The sequence below is a fragment of the Mirounga angustirostris genome, unplaced genomic scaffold (genome assembly GCF_029215605.1).
Source record: "Mirounga angustirostris isolate CCGP_5_RB_7025 unplaced genomic scaffold, mMirAng1.0.hap1 SCAF_1, whole genome shotgun sequence".
NCBI classification, from domain to species: Eukaryota; Metazoa; Chordata; class Mammalia; order Carnivora; family Phocidae; genus Mirounga; species Mirounga angustirostris.
The window spans coordinates 102,237,681-102,249,804 of NW_026991709.1; the positions used below are offsets into that span (position 1 = coordinate 102,237,681).

Here is a 12,124-nt window from a genome sequence, read left to right on the forward strand (position 1 = left end):
ATTTGAGAGACAAGAGTACACGAACAAGCAAGGGAAGAGGCAGAGGGAGGGAGCCTGATAAAGGGCTCGATCCCAGCACCCTGGCATCATGACCTGAGCCAAAGGGAGATACTTATTAACCAAGCCACCCAGGGCACCCCTAGAATATTTTATTAGACTTTATAACATGTCTCCTAATAGCATAAAATAGAAGCCAGTTATATGATTCAGTTTAGGAATATGTATTTTACATAATTTATAATTCTTTACAAATAGAAAATCATAATACAATATGCTGATTCAATTTAAGGAATCCTGGGTATAAACAAATTCAACAAAGTCCTTTAGATGCGATTTGTTTTGGGTTTACTGCAACACTTTTTGTTATATTGTATGTCTTGTATATTCCAATAAGTCTGTCTGAAATCTCAAACATATTATTTCGAAGAGAAATTATTATGAACTGGGCATTTTTTGTTTGTTCCTAAAGAGAAAGAAAAAATAGGTTAGAAGTATTAATAACAAATCGTAATAAACATCTAAACTTCCTTGAAATGTTTTTTCTGGGCAATAAATTCAACATTACTTTGATAATTAAGATGAACAGGAATGATAGCATGGGTAATTCATGACACAGTATTTGAGTTTGAGAGGAATTTGGGTATTTTTGGAAGCATGATTGCCTAGAAGTCTTCTAGTGGGAAAGAAATCTAAGGAGACTAGAGATTCTAGTTATGTTTCTGCTACTAATTTACATTATCAGTTTATATTTTAACTTGTCCAAATTGGAAATATTTAGTTCAAATAAAGGACTTGGTCTTAGGACATGATATTAAAGAGTACAGGGGAAAAGCTCAAAAGTAAGAAGTCAATGAATTCCATGTATATCATCATAAAATTCTCAGAATGAAAACCTCTAAATGATTACTTACATATATATAAAATGCAACAATGGACACATTTTTAAAATCAAGGGCTGCATCAATCTCATCCATGAAGTACAGAGGAGTAGGTTTGTAGTGGTGAAGAGCAAATACTAAAGCCAAAGAACTAAGTGTTTTCTCTCCTCCTGAAAGATTGAAGATCTTCTTCCAACTTTTCTTAGGTGGTCGAACACTGAATTAAAAGAAAATCTCTCCTTAGATTGCAAAGTTAAAGACTTCATGATTTGTTTTCCATAACTGGCTTCTACCATCTTCCTTGGGGATCTCTAATTTGCTTTTCACAGATCTAAACTTTTTTGGGGTTATTTTATAAAAATGTTATTGGAGAATGAACACAACACCTACCAAAATTTTAAGATTTAAACAGTAAGCCAGTGAACACTTCTTGCTATTCTTGTTTCCAGTGCATTTTTTTTGCTTTGCAATTTTAAAATCCTAATGTTAAACTAAAATGGCTCAAAAATTTCAAAAGATGAACTAGACAAATATTGTGTAAAATTATTTGCTGCTTGCCCAGAATTTATGCTGTAAACTGCCAATATGTAAACAAATTACTATTTACCATCAAATAAAACAAGCTGGAGTGCTAACCTTCACATCCCACCCTTTAAAAATACTGGCAATTTGGAGATTATGTAGAAAGATGTAACAAGAGAATCTAAAACTCAGTATAGGGACGCCTGGGTGGCTCAGTCGTTGAGTGTCAGCCTTCGGCTTGGGTCATGATCCCAGGGTCCTGGGATCGAGCCCCGCCATCGGGCTCCCTGCTCCGCGGGAAGCCTGCTTCTCCCTCTCCCACTCCCCGTGCTTGTGTTCTCTCTCTTGCTGTCTCTCTCTCTCTAATACATAAAATCTAAAAACAAAACAAAACTCAGTATAATTACAAACCTGAACATGATTCCTTCGGAGAAAGGGTCCAAGCTGTCTACAAGCTCCAGTTCAGCATCACCTCCCAAAGTTAGCATTTGGTAATTTTCCTTTAATTTATTTGTTATTATATAAAAACCTGCCATGAATTCATTAAGCCTTTGTTTCCGAAGATCTTCATATGCCTGTCTAAATTGATCTCTTTCACAAGTAATTTTGTCCAATTCTGCTACCCGCTGTAAATATAATTCTTCCTATGGAAAAAAAAATGAGAAAAACATCTATTCAGTTACTCTTTTGAGATGAGAGTTAAAACTGCTAATTATATAAATTAAAATTCACAATTTAGGCTAAGGACTAAAAGGAATTTCAGACTAAGTCATTTACACAGTTTATTCATACCTTCTTTTTATACTCTGCAATGGCACCAAGGTTTGGTTTCATTTCATGACACTGGGCTTCTAAAAGTGCAATTTGATTTGTTATAGAATCTGGGTTCTTAATTGCTTCAAGATCCTCTGGGCTTAAAACTGCAATCTCTTCAAGAGGACTATCTTCTATGGGGTGCAATGATATTTTTGAAATCTAAAAGTTCAATTAAGGTGAGTGTTAGGGAAGGCACAGAACTATAATTGTTTTTTAAAAAAAATCAAATCACAATACGACAAATTACCTATCTACTAAAATATATACTAAGGAATTGTGGCTAATTTCTGTAGCAATTATTTTTCAAAGAACATCAAGAAAAATAATTGTAGTGTTCCAAAGTGTTCATGTAGCCTTTTGTTAAATCTCTGAATCAGCCCTGGGGTGAAAATGAACCATTACCCAGACTTCTCTATATATAGAAATTACTATATATTGTTCATTATGTATTCTATAAACCTGAGAAATGATTATCTCTGGGAATTAAGAATCATAACATCTCAAAAATACAAAATAGAAACAAGAAACACAACTCTTTCATAAAGGATATTTTAAAGCGACATTTAACTAAATGGTAACCATCTTACCTCTTTTTGCCAATATTTTATTTTAGAATTATGTTCAGCCATGTGACCATCTATTTGTTCAAGTTTCAACTTAATACTAAGTGCATCTTTTTGAAGAGCATGTTCATTTTCTTGAATTGTTTTTAGTTCCTGAAGTAGATTACGATGTTCTTTTTGGATCTCTGGTAAGGACTCCTAAAAACCAAGAAGAACTACTATAGATAAGACCTTCCCAAATGGAAAGAAAGAACAGGTATTTTTACATTACAGAGATGAAGAAATTAGCAATCGCTCCCTATGCCCCTTCCATTTTAAAGGTTTATTTGCGGAAAAGTTACAGTACTCATATTTTTTTTGTACAAATGTTAATTATAGCTATAAAAGTTTTAAGCTATTGGGTACTTCTTACTAGGCTATTAAGTTTTAAGCTATTGAGTACTGATGTCATATATCCAAATCCTTGAATTGCTTCAAATACCATTCACTCCCATCTCCAAGTCTTACCTCTGCAGCATTTGTGTTCTTTACGACCTCTGCTGCTTTGTCCTCAAGACTTTTTAGTTCTGCTGTTAAATCATCTACTTCTTTCTCAGTGTCTTTTATTTCTTTCTCTGTGCGAAAGACTGAGTCTTGTGCTTTTTTAAGATTTCTAAACAAGCAAAATGATACATTAGAAATGTGCTAACAAGGGATTTGTTATCCTGCTTATGAAAGTTTACCAAAAAACTTCGTAACATTAATGAGAGATTTTACTATCACAATTTAAAATTTATGATTTACTAAATAAACCATCCTTGAAATGATTTTTATGTTATACATACACTTCTGGGATGTGTATATTTTATTAAACTCTGAGTATAAATTAATGAAACTTAGACCATGAAGCCAAGTTGTCCATTTTATTAGTATAGTCTTGTCATTTTCTTAGCTGATTGTGGAGATTCTTAAATCTCTACACCCATGAAGCTATACCTTCAAATAAATAATACCTCCCAGTTAGGGCAACACGTGTTTCCCAAGGAGGGGAACAATGACCGTTTTTTCCCTTAATAAAATTTACTTCTACTTTGACCAGTGTATTTAGGCAATCTTCTGCTCCTAACAAATGGCTTATTAGTGCTTTATCTACCTTTGAGCCAGACCCTAGAGTAACTTAACTAGATAAAATTATAACAAATTCTTAAGATAAAAGTTATTTACATTTTAACGTTTTATATACATTTAGCTTTAATTATCTAGAAATACCAATACTCTAAAAATTAATTTAAAAACAAGACCTAATAAAGACAATGGAATAATCCAATTAACTAAAAACTAACTTACCAAGACAGTTTTGCCTCTTATTCTCCTAGATGTAGATCTACTTAAATTAATAACCATCTAACTACTCTAAGCCAGAGAAATAAAACAGATTTTTATGTGCACACAAGTGGGTAGTTACGGAACTATACTTTGCCAAGGCATACCTGTTTACCACTTAAAACACACACACAAAAGTGGTCATCATAAATAAATGTTCATAGGTTTCCCTTTACTAGTCCTATTAGATAAAAACATGCCAGAGAGGCTTAATAAGTAACAGCAGAAATGTTTAAAGGACATTAAATTTAAGTATAAAACCCCTTTTCCAATAGGGAGGCAAGAGGATGACAGGTTAGGGTAGCATACATACTCTACCTGTCAGCAGTCTTGATTGCTACTTGGGCTTTAGTAATAGCAGAAGCACATTCATCTAATTGCTTATTTATTTTATCAAGTTTGTCTTGTTGGGCCTTGAGTTTATGGTTATTGATTTCTACGATGGTATTGTGTAATCTTTTAACCTCAGCTTCTACTTTTCCAGCTCTCTCAGCCACATTGTCATATTCTGAAATAAAAAAAAAAACAACTCAATTTGTGTTTCTAGGTTCACACACAATCACTTACTAGTAAATTTCTTCAGTCATTAACCTGATGTGTGCAAAAGAAATTTTAGACATTTGGGGAAAAGTGTATCTCAAAAAAACCAGAACACCCTATCTCAAAACAAACGGTATTATAACCACACATGGCTAAATTCTCTGGCTTAGCCATAGCATAACCCACTTATTTCTTAATGGCTTCATGCCCTCAGGTTCTCCTCAAAAATCTTTGCAACTTTTTCTTAGGTACTTCCTTGACTATTGGTCTCAATGATTTTTACCCTCAGACTATATGCCTATTAACTTGCCTGTGGTAAAAAGAAAAACTGGTTATTTTATTCTGCTAACCTAACTTAAAGTTCTCCCTCACATGTTGTAACAAAGTCGGGGAGAAAGGATGAACTGGCACTTTTCTCTGTGGCACAGAAAACTAAAAGTTACATTTCCCAGATTCCCTCATACTAGGGTCCAACATAATTTGGGGCCATTCAATTGAAAGAATTCACATAATTTGGAAGGCATACATGATATATCGGACACATTTCTACTGGCAAGCAGTCAGAGAAATCTGCCTTTTATTGGTGGCATTAGAAGTCCTGGTATCCAGTCAAAACCTTTGTGAGTATTGTCAAGCAGCAGCACTAACGTGGACAGTGTGAATTACAGTAGGTGCAATGTCCTCCTGTTGTTGGTAGTTGCAGTGACACCTTCCCAATTTGAAAGAGGACTTTCCAATTGTGTAAGAGGCAGTATAGATCCTTTGATGGTTCTTTAGAATAGCTCTAGAAATTATTCTTCATTGTTCAACCTAAAATTTCCTTTAGTCATCCCGATGATTCTGTCAACAATCCAGTGCTCTCTTAAACACACGCATGCACTATATAAATTCCAATTACACTAGCCAGAGTGGATTCTATTCTCTTTTTTTCTTTCTTTCTTTTTTTTTTCCCTAAGAGAGTGTGTTCATGCACATGGTGGGGGAAGGCCACAGGGCAGCAGTGGAGCAGTGGTAGAGGGAGAGAGAATCTCAAGCAGGCTCCAACGCCCAGCACAGAGCACAGAGCCTGACGCAGGGCTCAATCTCACAACCCTGAGACCATGACCTGAGCCAAAATCAAGAGTTGGATGTTTAACCAACTGAGCCACCCAGGCACCCATCATGTATAAATTCTAATCACTATACAAGCTATTAAGAATACTTATAGGGGCGCCTGGGTGGCTCAGTGGGTTGAGCCTCTGCCTTTGGCTCAGGTTATGATCCCAGGGTCCTGCGAGAGAGCCCAGCGTCGGGCTCCTTGCTCAGCGGGAAGCCTGCTTTACCCACTCCCTCTGCCCTTTCCTATGCTTGTGCTCTCTCAAGTAAATAAATTAAATCTTAAAAAATTAAAAAAAGAATTCTTATATCTAGAAAGGTAAACAGAAACACTGAGCTAACTTATGGAAAGAGTCCCACAAAGCTTCTGTAAGAGGTATATAGGCATTTGGCAGAGGAGGAGGTAGGATTTACTGAGAACAGGATTGGATGAGGACTTAATTTCCCCTCCATTGTCTCTTCTGTCAGGTAGGTTGGAATTGCAACAAATCTCCCAATCTTATAATTTACCATTTCTCCTGTTTTTGTCCTACAGCACCAAAGAATTCTTTCAGCCCTTCTATATATGTATTTTTTTTTTTTTTTTTTTAAGAGAGAAAGCAAGCAAGCAAGTGGAGCGGGGGAGCAGAGGGAGAGGTAGAGAGAGAATCTTGAGCAGGCTCCATGCCCAGCAAGGAGCCTGATCTCATGACCCAGAGATCATGACCTGAACCAAAATAAAGAGTTGGACGCTTAACTGAATGAGCCACCCAGGTGCCCCTCAGCCCATCTATTGAATTTAATTCCAACAACTCATTTTTTCACATTTCTGAAATCACCACTTGGTTCCTAAAACAAAACAACTTCTTCCCTTTTTTGGTCTTCTGTATCCCCCTTTTATCCTAACGATATTAAACATACACATTTAAAAGTTCTATATTGCCAACACTAGTAATCCCCACACCCCTAGTACTCTACTGAATGAACTGTTTTGCTTACAGTGTCAATATTCTCTTAATCAAAATTCCATTAGGCTGCCTGCATGCTCTGCTCACTCATGGGATAGAACACCAGCTACTATGGGGGCTGGAACCACAACTTACACTTGGGGGATGGGCCAGAATATCCCTAGAAAGGTTCCAACTTTTAGAACATTTTCTTCCTTGTTTTCAAGTAATCTACCGTGCATTTTTTAAAAAAATATCTATAGTAGCATGTCTATTAGAAGTAGGAGGGAAAAACTGTGATGTATATAATCTGTAATTTTTTTTTTTTTTTTTAAAGATTTTATTTATTTGACAGGGAGAGACACAGCGAGAGGGGGAACACAAGCAGGGGGAGTAGGAGAGGGAGAAGCAGGCTTCCTGCCGAGCAAAGAGCCCGATGCGGGGCTTGATCCCAGGACCCCGGGACCGTGACCTGAGCCGAAGGCAGATGCCTAACGACTGAGCCACCCAGGTGTGCCCCTAATCTGTAATTTTGAAGTCATTCTATAACCACCTTGCTCCCTTTATTCTCTAGACATGAAATATTTTTAAGATTTTAAATTAATGTAAAATGGAACATTTAATTTTAAATATATGCTTGCAGAAATGGGTCCTTTAGAGTAAACATTAACACAATCTATGAATACCCAGTATTTCCAGGAGAAGAGCTTATATATATATATATATGGCTCTTAATAAAGTCAAGGCTTCCTTTTCAAACAAGAATGAAATACAGATTCCTGCAGTCTCTGTGAAAGTGCTGCTAGAAATGGCACAGATACACATTTTTGGCCTCTCAATTTTGACAACTAGGTACCATGAAAGCAGTCACAAAAAATACTGTGGGTATGTGTGGGGAAAGAGGAGCATGGGTTAAGTCAAAGTGTCTGCAATAACAAAATATAGATCCAAAATAAGTGCAAGGAAAAAAAAAATCCTGTCAGATAATGCTACTTCCCTGTACATCACTCTCCAGTGGCTATTTCTCTTGGAGACCTGGCCTGTAAGGCCCTACATTATCTGGATTCTTCCATTACTTTAGCCACTCTGGCTTCCTTGTGTTCCTAGGGACTCCCAGCATACTCCTGCCTCAGGGCCTTTGTACTTAACTCCTCCCTCTATGATCTTAGACTGCTTTTTCCAAGTATCACATGGTTAGCACTCACACTTCCGTTGGATCTCTCTGCTCAAGTATCTCTAGTAGAGGTCCATCTAACCACTGTGTCTGATTCCCATACCCTGCACTGTTAATCCTTGTTTTATTATCACTTAGCACCAACCGGTATAAAATGCAGTATGTTTAGCTTCCTCATCTGAAGTGTGAGGTCCTTATATAGAGGGACTTCATTTTGTTCATTTTGCTCAATCACCAGCACCTAAAACAAACCTGGCCATAACCAGTAGCAGATACTACTTGAGTGAATATCTTAATATTAAAAATTCAGACAAAAATGCAGGACCACAAAAGTAAAAAAGTTAATATGGGTAACTGATGAATATTCAATGTGCACAGTGGACGTGTCTACTTAACATCTTTTTACCTCTTTTTCTTTTGGAAGAAAACCGTCATTTTTGGAGCATCTGGACAATCAGTATTTGTCCTCCTGGGCTCACAAAATGAACCATAACAGGGGTCTTTCTTGAGGATGTGACAAAAGGCTTACAGTGTTTGGAGTCACTAGCTAAAATATTTTAAGTCAGGAAGGGGTCTGTCATCATAACCCATTATGCCTTCCTCCTGCAATAAGATGCACATCTATGTTTGATTGAATCCAACATGGAAAGAGAAGCAGGGCTGCTGAAGTACATAATCAGGGAACTTCAATTTCAAAACCAATTCTGGCTATAAGCCTATGAATTCCCTTTCTTGCTTTATGATATTGGTGGAACACTTACATATTTACACGTATACAAAGAAAAAGTTCTGGAAGGAAAAACATGTTTTCTAAGTTCTCAAACAAAGACTGTTTTTCTTCATGTGTATACCACTTATTTCCTGTATGCTTTTATTTGATACTGTTTCCTAAATCTATAAAATAACTACTATTTTGAAGGGTAAGGATTGCGCCAAATATATAAAGTATAAAATTAAGAGCATGGGTTCTGCAAATAGATTGCCTTGGTCCTCAATTCCTCTATCACCACATGCTATATGACCTTCGGCAAATTGTATAAATCATTCTGTGCTTAAGTTTTCTTATCAGTCAAATGAAGTACTTAATAGTATTTACTTTATAACCTTTTAAGAACGAAATAATAGAAACCATGAAACAGAGCAGTGACTTGCACAGAAGTATGTGACTGCTATTTTTATTCTATAAACTGCTATGTTTAAACATTCCAAACATTAAAAAAAAACTTATTTCTGACAATCTCAGAAAAAAAAAAAAAAAAAAAAGCAAGCAAGCATGTATAAGCATGTATCCTTAAACATACCTGTTTTGAAAACACTAACATTTTCTTCTAGTAATTTCTGCTTTTTTTTGTCAGGGGCTGTAGCAAGTACATTAGCTTCAAGTTCCTTAACTTGGACATTCAAATATTCTTCTTGCTCTGATAAACGCTACAGAAATATTTTAACATAGGTCAATATTTTTACTAATAACATTTGCCTTAAATACTTTGAATGAAATAAAGACACTTAAAATCTTTAAGAAGAAAATACTAACAGGAAAAGGGCAGAAAACATGAACAATTAATATAAAACATGAAAAAGGCCAACAAACACATGAAATTTGTAATTCATCACAAAAACAAGTTAAAATGCCATTTTCTGGTGCAGATTAGCAAATTTACAATATACCGAAGACTACCACCTAGTGTTCAGACTTGGAAAAACAATTACTTGCATATGCTTAATATTAAAAGTAAATGAATCAGAACCATCCTTTTGAGAACAATTTGACATTATGCAATAATGCCTTAAACACTGTACACATAGTGGGTAATAATTTTACAAATCTAACCTAAGTTAATAATTGGATGAGTGTATAAAGATATATCTAAGAAAGATATTTTATTTATTTATTTTAAAAGATTTTAAGTAATCTCTACACCCAACCTGGGGCTTGAACTCACAACTCTGAGATAAAGAGTCTCATGCTCCACTGACTGAGCCAGCCAGGTGCTCCTGACAAGGGTATTTTAAACAGGAATATTCATAACATGGAAAAGCACTTATCAAATTGTGATACAAACAAAATGCTCAAATGCAGCTGCAAACAAAGTAAATTTACATTGGCTTGGAAAGAAACCACGATTTACTAGAAAAGTTAGTATGACTCATTAAAAATCTATGCATATATCCATATCTACCATAAATATAAACACATACACAAAGACTAAGTATTTCTATTAAAAAGTTGAAGCATATACATAAAAATTAAGGGTGATAATCTTGTGGGTATTTTCTGCTAACTGTTTTTTGTTTTTTTAAGTAGTGAGTATCAATGTTTTTTCATAATTAAGAAGCATTCTACTTTGAAAAGAGAATGAAAATAAAGGCTCACATAGGTGTTAGGGGGAAGACGCCATGGAGTATAAATGGAAACCAAGAACAGCTATGGTTAGAGCAAAATCGCAACAGGACATTTATCCATTAGTACTCAGGAAAATGAAATCAAGACACAGGACTTCCATTTAGAGGCCCACTCTCTTCCTTTATATTCTAAAATTATAAGCAAACAATAAAATGCTTCTGCCAAATGCTACTGAATTCTAACAGTTTTAGCTAATATTGACAAGAGTACCTGGATGCTTGCAGTAAATTTTTCTAGTGTATTCTTCATTTCTCGTTCATTATGCCTTAACTTAACTACTGCTTCTTCCAATTGTACTTTCTGTTCCTGGATTTGCACTGATTTTTGAGAGTCTCTCTCCAACTGCGATTCCATTCTATTTACCTACAAAGAATACCAGTGAAGTAAGTTTACTCCAAGAGTCATTTCAGATTAGCAGCCAAATCAACCTATGAATGAAGAAAATCAAAATTTCTGATTTTAAAGACTAGAATAAAACCAAAAACCCAGTTACAATTCCCAATCCTAAAGCTTAGGAGATGGTCAAACTAATTTCCTCATCACAGAATCTGAGGCGGAAGATAATTTTAAGTGCCATATATATTACCTTTTACACCATGAAAATTTTTAAGTGGAAGGATAGCAACTATTTCAAAATATGGGTGGAAAAAAAAAAATCAAGGTATATCTCTTTGGAAAAAGTTCGGTATCTAGAACATCAAAGTATGTATTTTTAAGGAATAAAAAAGTGCAGTGTTCCAAGAGGATGACAGAACACAGAAGTTTTTTCTAGACATTCTGACATTCTCATATACTTGGGGTCATGTCAAATATTTTGAAATAAAATTTAGAAATTTTCATTAGAAGTCTTTGCTATACTTATTTTGAAACAGAAAAAACAATTACGCACTGCAGCAATAACTGTATGTGAAAAAACATTAAATGTCAAGTAATAAGTGAGTGGTTAAATTATGAAATATCCATATGATCCAAATGTAATACTAGAAAGATACATATGTTGAGCATATACTTTCTAATTCACATGTTTTATTTTTAGAGCCTTAAAGGGTTTTATATTAAAAAAAATTCCCACATCTTATGTCATTTATACAAAATTCAATCTGTTACCTTAAAATCTGAGTTCACTTAGGCTAAATTTTATAGTATGCATATTACACATCAATAAGCTTAATAAAAAAGGTCTGACTATAATTTTATATATGCTGACCTCTTCTTCTGAGATTTCAACAACTGATGAACCCATCCTTCCTTTCATTACTTTGCTTCCACCACCAGTCATTGTACCTACAGAACAGAAGTAAGACTTAGTTGTCTCCCCTAACAAGATTAAATAAACTCAATGGCAGGAAAAAAAAAATGATTACCTGACTGTTCTATGATTTGCCCCTGTAATGTCACCACTCTCCATCTTCTATCTTTTTGATACGCTACTCTTGTGGCTTGATCTAAGTTGTCAGCAACTAAGGTATCCCGTAAAGCAAAGTAAAAAGCTTGACGAATTTTCTCATCTTTTACTTTTACTAAATCAAATAACCGAGGAGTATTTTCAGGAGTTTGAATTTTGGTCATTTTATTCGCCCATACGGTCATCTAAAGTTAAAAAAAAAAAAAAAAATCATTTCTTTCAGGTATCATTTATGTAACATACATACATGTGTATCATGTAAGAACATGTATATAAGGTTCTGAATATCTGCATAATTGAGTATTATTTTACTATTATTTTAAAAGACTTACTGTAAAATTCTATTCCCAGATGATATATAAAATCCTAAGGAATACACACACACAAAACTATTAAACCTAATATTTCAGCAAAGCTGTAAGATACAGAATCAATATAC

The 12,124-nt window shown here is 34.8% G+C and overlaps 1 protein-coding gene across 2 annotated transcripts in view; it reads right to left on the reverse strand.

Moving 5' to 3' along the window:
* Nucleotides 1-140: 140 nt before the first annotated feature.
* Nucleotides 141-12,124, reverse strand: part of SMC4 (structural maintenance of chromosomes 4) — a 37,769-nt gene continuing 25,785 nt past the window's right edge. Inside the window, exons 14-24 of one of the 2 annotated variants that reach the window (XM_045903460.3) lie at nucleotides 11,645-11,870; nucleotides 11,488-11,564; nucleotides 10,491-10,643; nucleotides 9,178-9,304; nucleotides 4,460-4,649; nucleotides 3,287-3,431; nucleotides 2,804-2,977; nucleotides 2,193-2,375; nucleotides 1,812-2,044; nucleotides 912-1,095; nucleotides 141-463 (exon numbers count right to left, since the gene is read on the reverse strand). In XM_045903460.3, the coding sequence (XP_045759416.1) occupies nucleotides 311-463; nucleotides 912-1,095; nucleotides 1,812-2,044; nucleotides 2,193-2,375; nucleotides 2,804-2,977; nucleotides 3,287-3,431; nucleotides 4,460-4,649; nucleotides 9,178-9,304; nucleotides 10,491-10,643; nucleotides 11,488-11,564; nucleotides 11,645-11,870 (1,845 nt within the window). In that variant the 3' untranslated portion in view covers nucleotides 141-310. The remainder of the gene's footprint in view (nucleotides 464-911; nucleotides 1,096-1,811; nucleotides 2,045-2,192; nucleotides 2,376-2,803; nucleotides 2,978-3,286; nucleotides 3,432-4,459; nucleotides 4,650-9,177; nucleotides 9,305-10,490; nucleotides 10,644-11,487; nucleotides 11,565-11,644; nucleotides 11,871-12,124) is intronic. The other variant, XM_064585772.1, reaches the window with a different exon arrangement.